The sequence below is a fragment of the Coregonus clupeaformis genome, chromosome 20, assembly GCF_020615455.1.
Source record: "Coregonus clupeaformis isolate EN_2021a chromosome 20, ASM2061545v1, whole genome shotgun sequence".
Lineage (NCBI taxonomy): Eukaryota > Metazoa > Chordata > Actinopteri > Salmoniformes > Salmonidae > Coregonus > Coregonus clupeaformis.
The window spans coordinates 44,434,966-44,454,477 of NC_059211.1; the positions used below are offsets into that span (position 1 = coordinate 44,434,966).

The window sequence follows — 19,512 nt, forward strand, 5'->3', positions numbered from 1 at the left end:
CACATTTGACTCATTTCTCTCTGCCTCCTTCTTTCCACCCTCTCCTCTTTGACCTCACCCTCTCACCGTCCCCCTACTCACAAGGCAGGCAATACGCTTGACCTCATCTTCACTAGATGCTGCTCCTCTACTATTTTCACTGCAACTCCCCTCCATGTCTCCGACCACTACTTTGTTTCCTTTTCTCTCTCGCTCTCCTCCCACACTACTCACTCTGCCCCTACACAGATGGTAATGCGCCGCCGCAACCTTCGCTCTCTCTCTCCCACTACTCTCTCCTCTTCCATCCTATCATCTCTTCCCTCTGCTCAATCCTTCTCCCTCCAATCTCCTGATTCTGCCTCCTCAACCCTCCTCTCCTCCCCTTTCTGCATCCTTTGACTCTCTGTGTCCCCTATCCTCCCGGCCGGCTCGGTCCTCCCCTCCAGCTCCGTGGCTTGATGACTCACTGCGAGCTCACAGAACAGAGCTCCGGGCAGCGGAGCGGAAATGGAAGAAAACTAAACTCCCTGCCGACCTGGCATCTTTTCACTCCCTCCTCTCTACATTTTCTTCATCTGTTTCTGCTGCTAAGGCCACCTTCTACCACTCTAAATTCCAAGCATCTGCCTCTAACCCTAGGAAGCTCTTTGCCACATTTTCCTCCCTTCTGAATCCTCCCCTGGACAACACCCTGTCGTTCCCCGCTAACATCAAGGCGGTGACCCGATCCTGCAGGTTCATGCTCTACAACATTCGGAGAGTACGACCCTGCCTTACACAGGAAGCGGCACAGGTCCTAATCCAGGCACTTGTCATCTCCCGTCTGGACTACTGCAACTCGCTGTTGGCTGGCCTCCCTGCCTGTGCCATTAAACCCCTACAACTCATCCAGAATGCCGCAGCCCGTCTGGTGTTCAACCTTCCCAAGTTCTCTCACGTCACCCCCCTCCTCCGCACACTCCACTGGCTTCCAGTTGAAGCTCGCATCCGCTACAAGACCATGGTGCTTGCCTATGGAGCAGTGAGGGGAACGGCACCTCTGTACCTTCAGGCTCTGATCAGTCCCTACACCCAAACGAGGGCATTGCGCTCATCCACCTCTGGCCTGCTGGCTCCCCTTCCTCTGCGGAAGCATAGTTCCCGCTCAGCCCAGTCAAAACTGTTCGCTGCCCTGGCACCCCAATGGTGGAACAAGCTCCCTCACGACGCCAGGACAGCGGAGTCACTCACCACCTTCCGGAGACATTTGAAATCCCACCTCTTTAAGGAATACCTGGGATAGGATAAAGGAATCCTAAATGACGTTAATGTGCCCTTGAGCAAGGCACTTAACCCTAATTGCTCCTGTAAGTCGCTCTGGATAAGAGCGTCTGCTAAATGACTAAAATGTAAATGTAATGTAAACATGGATGAATGAATGGTCCATGTAGACTGTATAAGTGCAAGGCGGTGACAGTGGAAGTGATTGTGCTGCTACAGTGGGTCACTCAGTCTCTAACTTCCGATTGTGCTGTCTGCAGCCTGGCAGAAGGGGAGTGCTGTTGCATCTGCCTTAATCTCTGTGTCAAGCGATAAGAGCATTTGTGTGAGAGAGACTGTGTGTGCTCATGTATGTAGCCCATTGAGAAGAGTTGGGAGAAGTGTGTGTGTGTGTGTTTGGGGGAGGGGGAGCAGTACTTAAGACCCATCTGGCAGTGCTACATCCCACTACCCTTCGTCCTAGCCTTTGAAGAGAGGTTGGACAGACTGGAAGGGCTTGTACTATAAAAATAAAACAGACAGATCATTTGAATCTTTTTGTCACAGATAATAGCTAAGCCTATTTTGCTGGGCTCTCCATTCCCCAATACCATGCCCTCTAATCTGGTCCCCCACTATACCACTATACTATACGTATAGCAGCTGGTAGACTAGTCCTCTGAAACCTGATCCAACACTCATTCTGCGCTTTCTTTACGGCATGCCAAAGCTGAATCACAGAGATGAAAGGGAAACTGGTGTATTGAGTGGACTTAACCTTTACTTTACATAGAGCTGTGCTACACCAATGGGGTAAACATAATAGGAATCAAGACAGACATGGAAGGCTAATTTGATCAATTCATTATTTTATTTTCTAAGATGTTGTTTTTTTTGGGGGGGGTTGAGGAAAAAAATATTTTAAACTAAATATAACAAAGTTGCAAATAATAAACAATGCATAACTGGATACAATAATAACATCCCAACCCCCATCATCCAATTGGATCCCAACACTCAGCAAAAAATAAACAATCTGCAAACAATGTAGTATAGTACATACATAAAAAAATACATTTATATAACTTAGTTTCTTTAAACAAAAGCTCTGAATGTGTCTGTCTGGAACTCCTCTCACACTCCAAGTACAGTCCATCACCTGCCACACACACATGCTCCTATCTCAGGCCACCCAGACACAAATATGTTGTATTGCTTGTATTCTCCATACAATCGTCCATAATAGGGAGTAAACACGCTTAAGCTGTCCCAAACCAAACTATAAGCAGCTTGAACAAGAGCATATCCTGGCTGATTCAGGGCGGACAACTTTTGTTCCCTATCTGTTTGTGGTGACTGACAAGAAACCTAAGTACTTTGGGTGATGTGAAGGACCTTTTCTTTGGTTCTGATGAACATACCAATATAACAGGTATGCTTTGTTCTAGACAGAACATTTACTGTTAAAATTTGGTTGCTGTGCACAAGTAATCCTGACTCCCCCAAAACCCAACCCAAACAAAGGACCTCCACTATCTTGTGAGTGGTGGTGGACCCTGTATGCCAGAGAAGTTGGGCATTCGGTCGAGTCAACTTTCACACAGTCGGTCAGAAATGGTGGAATCCTAAGTCTGTCTGAAATAGTGTGGCAACAGTAGGAAGTCAGTGAAAAGGGCTAGTTGGAGCTGAAAAGGGAGCCTGCTAGAAATACACCTAGTGAATAACAAATTAGACCACATCTTATTCCATGTTATCACCCCTAAAATGAAGCAAAACAGCAACCAATCAAACATGCAACATGACATGGCACCAGCAGAGAGTACTGTACATCACTGGATCCATTCCACTGTACAGCGTAAAATAACATGTATGACTGTTACATTTCTCCTCAAACTAAGCAGCATTAATGTACACAATGGATGTGGAGGGTTTGACCCTTTTTAATCCATTTGATCCTCATCTTTAGCAGCAACTTCAGTTAATACTCCATCCAGCTTAGTCTCAACTGACCTGACCCAATTTACTATGCGAATGGCCATTACCAGCATAAGCCTAGTAATTTACAATGACTGTGTTTTTGGAGGGATTAAATAACTAAAGTGAAATTGAATATGTACAACTCTGTAAATCACTTACAAAGATTTTTAAAAGCCTTTAGAAAACATCTCATATAGAAACCCAGTAAGAGGTGCATTGAGTTCAGTGTAAGTAAAGACCAACTAATGCCTCCTTAACTCAGAGAATGTGGCAGGACTTAGTTTGTGTTCCAAAGGTAAACTCACATGTCCATAACATCCATTGCAGTACAACTACTGTAGAATATGGATCAGGGAGTGAAACATGAGAGTGGTTATGCCTTAGAGAGATGTTAGCGACTTAACGATGCTTTTGAAACAATTAATTTGGCAGAGAGATTTTGGACTTTAGCCAAAGCAATGTTCAGCAACTTCAAAAAAAAATATGTTTTGCTCAAATCACTTTTTATATTCAAATAAATCCTGCTTAATAATCATAAAGACGTAAGATTTATGTCTATGAAACAAATTATTCATAGACATGGACTATTAGTCTGACAGCTTAATTGTAAATGAGAGAGAGAGAGAGGGAGTGAGAGAGAGAGAGAGAGAGAGAGAGAGAGAGAGAGAGAGAGAGAGAGAGAGAGCAAAGAAATTAAGATTCCACACTAAACATTAGCAACAAACCTGCATTCAAACAGGACGCAGTTATACTCATATGTCAACACCACAGGATTTGTAAAGTAGTGGCTCAGTGTCATCGTTGTGTTAAAAAAGAGAAAAACGAACATTATTCCCCCATCCAAATTAAATGCCAAAATGTCAGTGCTCAAAACAGACGTCCATCACTCGATGATTTGCCCATGTTAGGGTTGTTAGTTAAAATGGAATCATGTGTAAACGTCTCAGAAGAGGTTAAACAGTACATGTGTTTGGAACACCTGACCTGTCTGAGGTTGTTTTAGCCTGGGGTAGAGAGAGGCTTTAGACAGACCAACAGACAGAAGGTAGAGAACCCTCCATGCCTGGGTTGCATTCTTTCACTGTCCGAGGAAGGGAGGTGGACTAGATTCCCTGACCAGGATAAATGACAGGTGACAGAGACAGAAAAAGAGGAAAACAGCTAAAAGACAGGGCTGCGAGCATCCAGACAAAGTTGCCCCAAAAGCTGAAGGATCATTCATTCTGAGAGCCCAGGATTCACCCCTCCAACCAGACAGAGCCATCCATTCCTACTGACCCACTTAGACCCAGGGGAACAGTTGGGAGCCAGAGGAGAGTTGGAGCCTGGAGGCGGTGTGGGGAGGGTTCAGGCGTGCTGTGCGGCCAGCTCCTGGCCAATGAAGCGGCGCAGGCGCTCCAGGTACTGGCTGTACAGTTCGATGTCGTTGTGTCCCGCCCCCTCCACCCAGAGTGGCTCCACGGCCTTGGGACAGCGCTCGAACAGAGCCAGGCCGTGGGAGAAGTCGATCACCTCGTCCTCCGTCCCGTGGATGATCAGCACCGGTGACGTGATCTTAGACACCTTCTCAATGCTGACAGAGAGACAATGGACAAAGGAGTTAGTGACTGGGGATAAAGGAAGCAAAGGTAGTCTCTAGATGGCAATGTACGATAGGAATTATGTAACAACATTGTTATAACTAATGGGCAAGTATGTTCTTAAAGGGTAACCGTGGATAGAAAGCGTTGTACAGTCTGTTCTAGCATTGCCAGTTAGTGCAAAATGCCCTGCAGCTGTGAGCAGTGAGCAGCAACTGTTGTCTAGCAGGTAGAGGGACAAACAGGACAGGAAGGGGATAATAATGAGAACACAATCCTGCTGCATGTAAATGCATTTCCCAAATCAGCTCAGCTCCATCTGCTAGTCCATAACTGCAAATACAGATCTGAACTAAGCTAGTATCACATCACTGGGAGTCCACTCTGACTAGATGGAGTATTGAGTATGGGAGCCGAGTGTAGTGTGGGCTGGGGAGTGCCAACTGGGCAACAGGGGCCTAGGGGTGGGAGAGCTCAGGGGGGTGGAGGAGAACACTGGAGGCTTTCACCACAGACAAGAGGCATCCCCAGCCCCCTCCCCACCACCTACTCTACTCCTACACTGGCACTGCCTGGTACTGGAACTGGACTGTAATGGAATCCTATTCAGTGAACCAGCATGTGATCCTAATGGTTCAAATACCACACAACCACATTTTACATAATAATGGGCGATGATATGATAAATGACTGGAGGAGTCAGTGTTTCTGACACCTGCTTATGATCTGATGCAGAGTGAGAGATGACTCAGTTATGACTCATATGTGCTAAGGCTGATTCCCCAGGGAGGGGGAGGAGGAGCGAGAAGGAGAGAGACTGAATAATAAAATACATGGAAGCTATGAAAGAGATTGCAGCTCTTCTTCTTTTAGTTGGACAGAAATATTTTGCCACTGACATTTCCAGTTCTGCAATTATCTGCTAATCTTGTTAAATCTGCAATTATGTGAAGATGGAGATAAGGTGATAAGAGGAAGGTGTTGTAGGTTACTCACTTGGGAAAAGCATCAAAGCAGTAGGTCTTCTTCGTGTCTGGGAAGGCCACCCGCATGCCAGAAGTGAGGGGGGAGTGGAGCACCACGGCGGCACACTCATACCGTGATGCCAGGTCGACCGTGGGAACGGTGCCAATGCTCTGCCCGTACAGGATTATGTTCTCTGGGCTGATGCCATACCTGATCACAACCAGGGAGAGAGTGGAATAAAACACGATCATGTCAGGGAAAAGCTTGTAGTGGCAAACACTAAAACAATTTGAATAGAAATCACTCCTATGAAGCTCCTAAACTATGATAATATGGAATGATAATACATACTTTTATCACATAGATCTAGGAGTTGACGGGTAACAAATGTCTGCGAACATGGCACGTCTAACATAAAAACTAATCCTATAGCTGTAGCTCCATAACTCTAACATCCATCCATCCCAGGGCAGCCATTGATAGCACAGCATCCCATCAAACTAATGAAACAGTCCATTAGCCTTTCCTTGTGTGAAATGACCCCACCCACACCTCCCCTCCTCTCTCTGTAAGGTGACATCTCCCACACTGACTGCGTTGCGGCAGTGCCGTACGTACCGTGTGCGCAGGGCCTGCCAGGCAGCTTCAACGTCAGCGTAGAGGTTCTTCTCGGAAGGCTTGCCCGTGCTGACGCCGTAGCCGGAGTAGTCGTAGGAGAAGATGTTGCAGTTGATGCGCGTTCCCAGGCCGATATAGAAGCTGCTCATCTGGCCCAGGTCCACCGCGTTGCCATGGGAGAACAGCACTGTGAACCTGGTGAGAGAAGCCACAGAGCAACGACTAGGTTAAAAAGATGGACTCTACCATAGCCGCGGGAAGATGTTTTGAGTTGGGGGTGCAACCAGAAGCCCAGGCCAATGAAAAGAGGGGAGACACGCAGATTGAACAATATTAGGATGAAATATAAATAGGCTACTAAATAAACTATCCAGTGGCACTGACTCACCCAATGATGAAGATAGCATGAATATGCATAGGCTACTCACCGGTGATGGCCAATGCTCCTATGCCAATATCTAAAGTGATGTTCGCTCAAAATGTAGAGTTGTTGAGAAAACATTTGGTCGCTTCTACAGACAGATTAGTCTGCTATTTTCAGCAGTATGCATTTGCTTTATAAACTATGTTTTTCCCACGATTGTATTTTGAAATTTGTAAAAGGCAGATTATAGCTGTTCACTTACAGCCACAACCATAATAATATAATCCATAGAACAGAGTTTCCCATTCAAGTCAGGACTGGCAGCCATTGTGAGTGTACCCATGAGTTTACCAGTCAGATTGCCAGGCTTAGAGATTCCAAAGCCATTCTATAGATTATATTTCTTTGGCCGCAAAGCAACAAGCAGTTGGCACTCGCTGCCCAAACTGCGACTCTCTGGTATTTTGAATGATTTTATTGACGTCTGTAGGCTACAGATAGGAGTAATTAGGCTATATAATTTTGACAAATGTATTTACATTTATCAGAGGGCGCTGCAGCACCTCCAACACTCCTATTTCCTGCGGCTATGGACTCTACCTGGTATTTTTACCTATACTGACCTGTACTGTGTGAATAGCAGATTTCCATTGAAACCTCAGGAATTACCTCTTTGCATGGGACATGAATGTGCAGTATAAGGTCAATTGGTTATGGCCACAGACTCAAGAGAGGACTAGTTCACTAAGTTTGAATCAGGTCTTTTTGCTTGTTCTGTACTACATTAATAATAGGGTTGCTATACCCCAGGCACAATCCATGTGCTTTATATTCATGAATGTGAGCTGTGCTCCCTAAAGCGACTGGATCCTCTCTATTCTTTAAATAGACTGGGCCTCTCCCATACAGTAAGTCATATCTTTGCTCTTGGGCGTTTTGGTCAAAATGTGACCCTGAACAAGGATTGCCATATTACATTGCATTCATGTGTTACACTGGCACTACTCAAGTGTAACAAGACCCAGTCCATGTCTTCTCAAATCAATTTAGTTGATTACTGAACACCAACAAGAGAAACAAGTTGGCTACCTGAAGCCATACAATATGAAGACATACTGAGGTATAAACTCAGCAAACCAGACGATCAAAGACCAATAGACAAATCAGACTATCTTACAAGACCACAGGCAAAAATGTGAGCATAAATTGGGGTAAGAATAAGTAGAATGGTAAACGTAGGTCAAAAGAGATGGCCTAAACAATGAATGAGGAAACAGAATAGATTTGAGATTGCCAATGAGGATGCAAGTACAGGAAGTAAGGAAATAGGACACACAAGAATAATGGCATTACAAAAAGAAGACAAGACTAAAAGGGGAAAGAGTTTATCAGAGGAAGCGTGACACAGTCAGACAAAATGACCTAAATGAGCCAAGGTACACGCACGTGCACACACACAGTTCTGCGCGACTAACCTGGCAGTGGGGGCACAGCGGATGTACATACAGCCCACCCGGTTGCCACGGCTGGAGCGGGTGAGGAACACCTCTGTAGCATCCAGCTCTCTCTGGGAGTACTGAAACTCAGCTCGCTCTGTCAGGTGGAGCTTCCATTTACCCTCTGCAGGACCAGTGCTGCCTGAACCCCCTACAGCCGCTCCAGGTACCCCTCCCCTCGATCTCAGCCCCGCTGACCCTGCTGTCCCTGGGGCCACATACCCATCGAGGTCCGGCAAGAGGGAATATGTAGGCTCAGGAGGCAGGAAGGCAAGCTTGGCGGCAATACGGCTCGGACAGGGAGGGCAGCAGAACAGGCAGCATAGCTCACTGACCGATAGGCCATTCATCGTCCACTGTGGGGGCAAAGACAACATTGTATGTTGATCGGATTTCAGAACAAAGGAGTATAACAAAATGTGATATCCAAAGTTGTATTTACAATTACACTACTGTTAAAATTGTTCAGAAAAAGACTATGTAGTTGTCATCATTTCTAACTAACAATACTAAAACTAACATATCTTATGTTAAAGAAAAAAGAGTTACACCTACCTCTTATTAGGCTGAGAGGATATTCTTTGCAGAAAATAAACTATAACACATGCAAAAATCTACCAGAGATCCAAAGTCAATTCCTACTCTCCAAAACAAAACATGAAAGTTGTCCTGTCAGCAAAAATCTAAAAGTAAGACAGTTGTCTGAAACGGTTATTTTGAAAGTAGAATCAGGGGATTTTGTAGTATGGCTGAAGTCCACATGAAATCCATATTTCCAAGTATTGGCTGTTGTTATTGAGGTGTTTTCGTGGTGATCGACTTGATCATTGTTAATGTTGGAGAGAATCGAGTAACTTCAGCCAACACTGGGTATGGCTACTTTTCCAGTTAGCTAATGACTAGCTAGCTAACTAATGAGCAACTGTGGATCTGGATAGCTGAAGCACCCACTCTGTTTACATCTCATTACGCATAGCCTAACAGTAGCTTTACATCTCATTGCGCATAACCTAACGGTTTGTTGAGAAGTATCCCACTGTAGTCAGCTGTAGCTGGCATCAACAATATTGACCTTCGACTAGCTAGTAAGCTAGCTAGCCTACAGCCAAAGGATACAAAGCGTAAAGTCGTGCCTATAAAAACGGGTTTAAACCGCAACGGAATAAGTCAACACATCCCTACAATGCTAAAAATGACGACACACAAATACAATATTATTTTGAACCACAGAAACCAAACCAAAGCTTAATTTCCAAAACATTTTGTATCGCTAAGTAGCCAGCTAGCTAGGTCACATAAATATATCAGCTAAGCAGCTAGCATTGGGTAGCTAGCTAGTTTAGATATTCTGACCTGGAAAAACCAATTCTAAGAGGACAGTCATTTGTTGACACCGACGCAAATATATAGCCTGGCACCTAAAAAAAAAAAAAAACTAGCGTTACGAATATCCGTTTTGATAATCAAATCGGTTTTGAGTCGTTGAAATGCATTAATCCATTGGATGTGCAGTGTTTTTTCCTCTCCGGAAATGACGGGACGTGACGGAGGGCAGCTTCCAATGGAAAAGCAGGGGGAACTTTGTAACGTTATCAAACAGATTACAATGTACAGTATAATTTTTAGACCTCAATAGATACACTTCATGAGCAATGTATCCCTATTGTTTCTCTAACTACCATATCAGATGGCCTGATGACATCACTTGAAATACTCACCATAATATACAATCTTTACAAGTGAATCACTTATTATTCAATTTATTCAATTGTTGTTTATCTCAAATGAATCATCTTGTTGATTTAAATGAACAATGATTCCTGTGTGGAGTGAGAATGTTATCTTTGTAAGATATGGTTACTGCTTTGTGTGGGCTAGCTTGTAAAGATCCATTGAATCATCCTTAGGACTTCATAAGGAACCGCCATGAATCAAGGCCTACTCTTGAAAACAGTACGCACACTTGAAGGAATGAAGGAAGCAAGAGGGCTTGGGAAAGGTTGAAGGAGGAGACTGACTGCAGCTCTGGCATTCTTCTGGTGAGAAAATATTTCCTGTAGTGAGGTACTAAGGGAAGGAGGGGGTTTCTGGAGTTTTACTACTTCTCTGGAAAATAGGTGTCAGCATATTTTCACTATCTTTTGTTGTTGCATGGACCTCTTCCAGGACATAGTAGTTAGAAGCTATGTCTTATGGGTGAGATATGCATAGTAAATGCAACTCAACACACATGAAACAGATGAAAGGCAAGGTATACAATCACCATTAATCGTTGAGTGTTCCATTTCCAAAACAGAAGTCACATCTATGAGGTAAATGACAGGAGTGGCAAGGAGTGGAATATTAGTTAAAAAGACTGGTACCCAGACTAGATTGACACCTGCTTTGTTGCTCAAATCCATTGATGATGACATATAGTTCTAGCTTTGTCAAACAGTAGGGTTTCGGCACTTTCAAATTGGATGTAGGCAGTGAAAAACCAAGAGTAGTGAATAGCAGCTAATGTGGCAGTGGGCAGGGCTCCCTGGCATGTGTATACAGCTACCTAGTGCACACATAGGCATGGCTGCCTCTGTCTAGGTGTGTTTCACACTCAGCAGGGTATGGCGGACCTCATAGTAAATTCCTGTTAGAGCCAGCATCCATTCCAGCTGAACATTTGGTGACATTGTGTAGACCAGTGGTGGTCACCAACCTCTTCTGAGTCAGATTGCTTTCTGAGTCAAAATGCAAGCGGAGATCGACCGCTCAAATTTTTTAAAAACATGACTTTAAAAAACATAAGCCTTTGCAAACATGAACCAATTAAAAACAGTTCTGTAGCAATGAGGTTTGTGCAGTAGGCTACAGGCCCAAAACATTATCACTGCATGCATATTGGCTATGCTTGAATTGTAGGTATATGATCACACTGATAATAGATTGTTATATTACTTGTGAGGCACAGCTGAGTGAGTATAATAATTTGCTTTTTTGTTTATTGGACTGATGGCCTGCATCTGACGGTCAGTCTGAGGGGGGGAGAGAGCAGTGGTGAGGCTGCCTCTCACCTGACTCACCGTCACTCCGATCTCCCTCCCTCCGCTGAGAAAAGGGGACACAGTCTTCCAGCTGATGGCGAAACTCAAGTAGCACTGCAATATTTCTGCCTCATCCACAAATTAATGTTGTTAATCCGATGTCCAGATAAAGTGAAATATTCCTTGATATCAAAAAATACACAAGCTGCTAATAATAACAACGCAAATTTATCGGAACACTTTGCTATACTCCTTCATTGCAGTTGCAGTGCTGGTTGTAGGGTGAGTGGACGTAGGGAGAACGCACATTTTATGGCTTGCCGAAGACGTGGATGTCGATTAAGGTAGCCCTCCGCACCTCTCTGATTCAGAGGGGTTGGGTTAAATGCGGAAGACACATTTCAGTTGAATGCATTCAGTTGTGCAACTGAATAGGTATCCCCTTTCCCTTTCCATTCCCTTTATAAAAATGTTGAGCAAAGTGTTGACAGTGCTGAATAACAACTTAAACATGAACTTACTCATAAAAACAGCATATTTTTTGCTTTATTTGTTGAGTCCCTCTCTAGTCATGGTTTTAAAAGTTTTGAAATGTCACAGTATCAACTTTGCTTCAAGGTTTCTTTTTACAATCTATGGCACCAAAAAACTTTGCACTGCAGAAAAGGTGATCTGAGCGATCTGATTGGCCAGCAGTAGGCCTATAGATGCACATGATTTGCTCTCTGGGCTGCTGAATCAAGTGCACCTCACCTACCGCCAACAGCGTGAAAGGAATACAAAAAATAGGAATGCAAGGCTTTATCGTTGGGTTTTTTACAGAAAAGTTTGGTGATCGACTAGGAATGCCTTGGAGATCGACCAGTCCATTGACCAGTTAGTGACCACTGGTGTAAACCCATGTCTCAGTTAAATGTAATCGAAAATGTAATCTACATAATCCCCAAAAGTAATTATTTATCTTATTTTTATTTTATTTTTATTTATTTCACCTTTATTTAACCAGGTAAGCCAGTTGAGAACAAGTTCTCATTTACAACTGCGACCTGGCCAAGATAAAGCAAAGCAGTGCGATAAAAACAACACAGAGTTACATATGGGGTAAAAAACATAAAGTCAAAAATACAACAGAAAATACATATACAGTGTGTGCAAATGTAGCAAGTTATGGAGGTAAGGCAATAAATAGGCTATAGTGCAAAATAATTACAATAGTATTAACACTGGAATGCTAGATGTGCAAGAGATTATGTGCAAATAGAGATACTGGGGTGCAAAAGAGCAAAATAAATAACAATATAGGGAAGAGGTAGTTGGGTGGGCTAATTTCAGATGGGCTGTGTACAGGTGCAGTGATCGGTAAGGTGCTCTGACAACTGATGCTTAAAGTTAGTGAGGGAGATAAGAGTCTCCAGCTTCAGAGATTTTTGCAATTCGTTCCAATCATTGGCAGCAGAGAACTGGAAGGAATGGCGGCCAAAGGAGGTGTTGGCTTTGGGAATGACCAGTGAGATATACCTGCTGGAGCGCAGACTACGGGTGGGTGCTGCTATGGTGACCAATGAGCTAAGATAAGGCGGGGATTTGCCTAGCAGTGATTTATAGATGGCCTGGAGCCAGTGGGTTTGACGACGAACATGTAGTGAGGACCAGCCAACAAGAGCGTACAGGTCACAGTGGTGGGTAGTGTATGGGGCTTTGGAGACAAAACGGATGGCACTGTGATAGACTACATCCAATTTGCTGAGTAGAGTGTTGGAGGCTATTTTGTAAATGACATCGCCGAAGTCAAGGATCGGTAGGATAGTCAGTTTTACGAGGGCATGTTTGGCAGCATGAGTGAAGGAGGCTTTGTTGCGAAATAGGAAGCCGATTCTAGATTTAACTTTGGATTGGAGATTCTTTATGTGAGTCTGGAAGGAGAGTTTACAGTCTAACCAGACACCTAGGTATTTGTAGTTGTCCACATACTCTAGGTCAGACCCGTCAAGAGTGGTGATTCTAGTCGGGTGTGCGGGTGCCAGCAGCGTTCGATTGAAAAGCATGCATTTAGTTTTACTAGTGTTTAAGAGCAGTTGGAGGCTACTGAAGGAGTGTTGTATGGCATTGAAGCTCGTTTGGAGGTTTGTTAACACAGTGTCCAATGAAGGGCCAGATGTATACAAAATGGTGTCGTCTGCGTAGAGGTGGATCTGAGAGTCACCAGCAGCAGAAGCGACATCATTGATATACACGGAGAAAAGTGTCGGCCCAAGAATTGAACCCTGTGGCACCCCCATAGAGACTGCCATAGGTCCAGACAACAGGCCCTCCGATTTGACACACTGAACTCTATCTGAGAAGTAGTTGGTGAACCAGGCGAGGCAGTCATTTGAGAAACCAAGGCTATTTAGTCTGCCAATAAGAATGCGGTGGTTGACAGAGTTGAAAGCCTTGGCCAGGTCGATGAAGACGGCTGCACAGTACTGTCTATTATCAATCGCGGTTATAATATCGTTTAGGACCTTGAGCGTGGCTGAAGTGCACCCATGACCAGCTCGAAACCGGATTGCATAGCGGAGAAGGTACGGTGGTATTCGAAATGGTCGGTGATCTGTTTGTTAACTTGGCTTTCAAATACTTTCGAAAGGCAGGGCAGGATGGATATAGGTCTGTAGCAGTTTGGATCTAGAGTGTCACCCCCTTTGAAGAGGGGGATGACCGCGGCAGCTTTCCAATCTCTGGGGATCTCAGACGTTATGAAAAAGAGGTTGAACAGACTAGTAATAGGGGATGCGACAATTTCGGCGGCTAGTTTTAGAAAGAAAGGGTCCAGATTGTCTAGCCCAGCTGATTTGTAGGGGTCCAGATTTTGCAGCTCTTTCAAAACGTCAGCTGTCTGAATTTGTGTGAAGGAGAAGCGGGGGGCATGGGCAAGTTTCAGCGGAGGGTGCAGAGTTGGTGGCCGGGGTAGTGGTAGCCAGATGGAAAGCATGGCCAGCTGTAGCAAAATGCTTGTTGAAATTCTCGATTATTGTAGATTTATCGGTGGTGATAGTGTTTCCTAGCCTTAGTGCAGTGGGCAACTGGGAGGAAGTGCTCTTATTCTCCATGGACTTTACAGTGTCCCAAAACTTTTTGGAGTTAGTGCTACAGGATGCAAATTTCTGTTTGAAAAAGTTTGCCTTTGCTTTCCTGACTGCTTGTGTATATTGGTTCCTAACTTCCCTGAAAAGTTGCATATCGCGGGGGGCTATTTGATGCTAATGCAGTACGCCACAGGATGTTTTTGTGCTGGTCAAGGGCAGTCAAGTCTGAGGAGAACCAGGGGCTATATCGGTTCTTAGTTCTGTATTTTTGAATGGGGCATGTTTATTTAAGATTGAGAGGAAATTACTTTTAAGGAACAACCAGGCATCCTCTACTGACGGAATGAGATCTATATCCATCCAGGATACCTGGGCCAGGTCAATTAGGAAGGCCTGCTCGCTAAAGTGTTTTAGGGAGCGTTTGACAGTGATGAGGGGTGGTCGTTTGACCGCGGACCCGTTACGGACGCAGGCAATAAGGCAGTGATCGCTGAGATCCTGGTTGAAGACAGCTGAGGTGTATTTAGAGGGTATGTTAGTCAGGATGATATCTATGAGGGTACCCATGTTTACGGATTTAGGGTTGTACCTGGTAGGTTCGTTGATAATTTGCGTGAGGTTGAGGGCATCTAGTTTGGATTGTAGGATGGCCGGGGTATTAAGCATATCCCAATTTAGGTCACCAAGCAGTACGAACTCTGAGGATAAATGGGGGGCAATCAATTCACATATGGTGTCCAGGGCACATCTGGGGGCTGAGGGGGGTCTGTAGCAAGCGGCAACAGTGAGAGACTTACTTCTGGAAAGGTGGATTTTTAGAAGTAGAAGCTCAAACTGTTTGGGCACAGACCTGGATAGTATGATAGAGCTCTGCAGGCTATCTCTACAGTAGATTGCAACTCCACCCCCTTTGGCAGTTCTATCTAGACGGAAAATGTTATAGTTGGGGATGGAAATTTCAGAATTTTTGGTGGCCTTCCTGAGCCAGGATTCAGACACTGCTAGAACATCAGGGTTGGCGGAGTGTGCTAACGCAGTGAATAACTCAAACTTAGGAAGTAGACTTAAACTTAAACAATAACTAGTAATGAAGCATACTCAAAGAAAGGTTAAAATGTCACCTTTCTGGTAAAAAATTGTTATAGATTGCTGAGGTGTAGTCACTTTTGAGGACACAAGCTCAAGTACACAGTACAAATATGATACAAATATGAAAATGAAATATTTTATATGATGTATTTCCTATTCAATAAAACGGTATGAATAAGGATTGAAATTACATATGCTTTCTAAATATAGCATAATCAAATTATAAAACGAATAACTATAATATTTCACCTTCCTTATAACTGTAAAATACATATTTGTATGTTTATTGTTAGAGAAAATGTGAATATTTTCTAAAGATCTCTCTTGATCAAAACGTCTGCCCCCATCGCTGTTAATGTCTCACAGAGCTCTAGCTTGGCTTCCTGAACTCGTTAGGAACTCGCCTTTCATCTAATATTGATCTTGTCCATCTATGACAAACAGAACGTGTTTTCTGTTTAAAATCTGATTTATTTCAGATGAATGGCTATAAATCGATCTCTAAATGTGCTACCATGATTAAACCACTCCCTCCTGCTGCGCTACGATATAAGGATTGCAGGCATGTAATTTGTCGGTGGCTGTGATGTAGGGTTCAGCCAGGAGTTGATGGATAGTAGGAAGAGCGAATGAAATGGTAGGAGGGAGGAGGGACCTCCCAGCCCAAAAAATACTACTGTGTCGGTGAGAACCAGGGCTATCGCTCAATGCAAGCCATTTCGATGTACGGTATCCACAGATCGATTTACAAGAGAAAATGTCGGTCAGAACGGGTACCAGAACCACGCAGGTGGGAAACTTACATCTAAGCGGTTTAAGCATTTTGCTGAGTCAGAGAAACACAGCAGTACAAAGTATTGTGTGAAGGTACAGCTGTAAACGACAGGCAATGTAATAAGTGTTGTCCATTGAATGTACTCCAGGTGTTGGGAGGTAGTGATATAAAATTTGGCTTTTTATAGGATAAACCTGTTAAGAGGAAAGTCTGAATCCATGCGAGAAAAATGCTCTTGGCATCCTAGGGCTACCTCTCTGCTTTACCAGATTTGTCCTGCTTAACCTGTTGTACAAATAAATACAAAAGACAGTGTTAATTTAAAATAAACTTTGTGATTTTATTGTTTTATACTTACTCTTACACATCATACAAACCTACATTTTAAAACAACAAAAAATAAAACGATATCTGGAGGTGTTTCTGGGGGACTGGTGTGCCAAAGGACTTGACTGCACTTTTGCAATTTCCTGCAGGACAGATCTACAACTTGTAACATTCTGGAACTCAGTTATTGTCCACTCCATCTCATACATCAGTGAAATGAGTAAAGTACTTCACTGTCTTATATGGTAAATCAGTTCTGCAGTGACACATTGAGAAGATATTGCCAGATTTGGTCACTCATTACCTGGTTACTCATCATCACGGATCAAAAGCTTTGTAGTAATGGCCTCAAAATGCAGACAATGATTATGTTGTGCTACAAACATGCTTCATGGCATCATTGTTAAAGTGCAACAGATTGAAATTGTAGTAGATGTTTTCGTAACATCAATCACCGATTCTGATCCGGTTAAGTTTATTCATTTACATTCAATTGCAATGATACAACAGATCTTATTAAGCCTAAAATATAAGCCCAGTGGACCCCACAAGGAAGGCTACAGTGTGGTCAATTCCAGAGCTAAAAATATCTTGATAACCCTGTTTGTAACATTCAAACTGCTCACCTTTTTAAATGTTGGGGTAGTCTGAGCAGTCAAGGGAACTATCAACCTGTGAAACATCACAATTGCAAAGACAAATCAGCCAAACTGAAGGACAAGCCGACTCCGTTCCCTTGCCCTAAAACCGGGTACACTCATCAGGTAAACTCGAGGCCACATCTCTGCCCACTTTAAAGCCAGTTTACTGCATGCCCTTCAAACAGTAACATCACAATGGGGAATAAACCTACAGAAAAGTAGGTTTTTCATCTCACAGACAGGAGCCTAGTCCTAGCCCATTTTACGCATACCTCTTCTCAGGTGCTCTTCTTACATGGTATCACAGGCACTGCACAATCTCCACTCAGATACTATATATAGTGTGAACCTAAATTCCAAATGAGAACCCAGAGGACTGATCTCTTGCCACAGGGGCATTGAGCTCCTGGCTTGGGTCAGGAACAGACGGCCTTGGTGTTTGCATGCCAAGACTGAGCCACTTAGAACTGTCCTTCACGAAGATGTTCTTTAACTGGCAACACTATCCAGGCTAATGCTCCAATCACAGGTTCATCTAAATCAAGACCAGGCACCACACCCTAATAGGGATTTGTTTCTCTCTTAATCATATCACAAATCAACTTTTACCAGTTGAATGTAGACACAAATAAAATACTTTTGTATTACATTTTTTCTGTGTTTTATTTACAATAAAAATATGCAAATAAAGTCATATAATTAAATATGCTCATATCTGCATACGACAAAAACTATTCTGGACACTGGGTGAAGTCAGACTAAATATTTTTGTTTCATTTTGTTAAGACTCTCCAGGACCGGACTTGGCCAGAGCAGATTGTGGATGAATACTTTTTTCATCTTTCTATCTGTAAAATATTAAAAGGCATGTACATAAAATGCATTTTTGGCATATTTCTCAAAATAAAATGTTGTCTAGAATAAAAAAAAGAATTGACAGCATATCAACAATTCTCTCTGGCCAAGTCTGGAGAATATAATAATATGCCATTTAGCAGATGCTTTTATCCAAAGCGACTTACAGTCATGTGTGCATACATTTTTACGTATGGGTGGTCCCGGGGATCAAAACCACTACCCTGACGTTACAAGCGCCATGCTCTACCAATTGAGCTACACTATATATACACACAAAAGTATGTGGACACCACATAGTGGATTCGGCTATTTCAGCCACACCTGTTGCAGACAGGCGTATAAAATCGAGCACACAGCCATGCAATCTCCATAGACAAACATTAGCAGTAGAATGGCCCGTACTGAAGAGCTCAGTGACTTTCAACGTGGCACCATCATAGGATGCCACCTTTCCAACAAGTCAGTGCTTCAAATTTCTGCCCTGCTAGAGCTGCCCTGGTCAACTGTAAGTGCTGTTATTGTGAAGTGGAAACGTCTAGGAGCAACAACTGCTCAGCCGTGAAGAGGTAGGCCACACAAGCTCACAGAACTGCCGAGTGCTGAAGCGCGTAAAAATCGTCTGTCCTCGGTTGCGACACTCACTACTGAATTCCAAACTGCCTCTGGAAGCAACTTCAGCACAATAACTGTTCGTCAGGAGCTTCATGAAATGGGTTTCCATGGGCGAGCAGCCGCACACAAGCCTAAAATCACCATGCGCAATCCAAAGCATCGGCTGGAGTGGTGTAAAGCTCGTCGCCATTGGACTCTGGAGCAGTGGAAACGCGTTCTCTGGAGTGATGAATCACGCTTTACCATCTGGCAGTCTGACGGACAAATCTGGGTTTGGGGGATGCCAGGAGAACGCTACCTGCCCCAATGTATAGTGCCAACTGTAAAGTTTGGTGGAGGAGGAATAATGGTCTAGGACTGTTTTTAATGGTTCGGGCTAGGCCCCGTAGTTCCAGTGAAGGGAAATCTTAACGCTAGAGCAGGGGTGGGCAACTCCTCGGGAGCCTGATTGGTGTCACACTTTTGCCCCATCCCTAGCAAACACAGCTGATTAAACTAATTGCATTCTAAACTGAAGATCAAGATTAGGTGATTATTGGAGTCAGGTGTGTTAGCTGGGGCAAAACTGGTGCCCACCCCTGGGCTAGAGCATACAATGACATTCTAGACGATTCTGTGCTTCCAACTTTGTGGCAACAGTTTGGGGAAGCCCCTTTCCTGTTTCAGCATGACAATGCCCCGTGCACAAAGCAAGGTCCATACAGAAATGGTTTGTCGAGATCGGGGTGGAAGAACTTGACTGGCCTGCACAGAGCCCTGACCTCAACCCCATCCAACACCTTTGGGATGAATTGGAATGCCGACTGCGAGCCAGGCCTAATCGCCCAACATCAGTGCCCGACCTCACTAACGCTCGTGGCTGAAAGGAAGCATGTCCCCGCAGCACTGTTCCAACATCTA

The 19,512-nt window shown here is 43.9% G+C and overlaps 1 protein-coding gene across 1 annotated transcript; it reads right to left on the reverse strand.

The window, feature by feature from the left end:
- Window positions 1-2,123: 2,123 nt before the first annotated feature.
- On the reverse strand, window positions 2,124-9,750 carry LOC121533481 (alpha/beta hydrolase domain-containing protein 17A-like). The gene is made up of 5 exons (XM_041839452.2): window positions 8,778-9,750; window positions 8,202-8,578; window positions 6,363-6,557; window positions 5,775-5,954; window positions 2,124-4,771 (listed from the first exon to the last, which is right to left on the reverse strand). Exons 2-5 carry the CDS (start codon window positions 8,570-8,572, stop codon window positions 4,546-4,548), a joined length of 972 nt encoding a protein of 323 aa, XP_041695386.1. The 5' UTR covers window positions 8,573-8,578; window positions 8,778-9,750; the 3' UTR covers window positions 2,124-4,545.
- Between the last annotated feature and the right edge of the window lie 9,762 nt (window positions 9,751-19,512).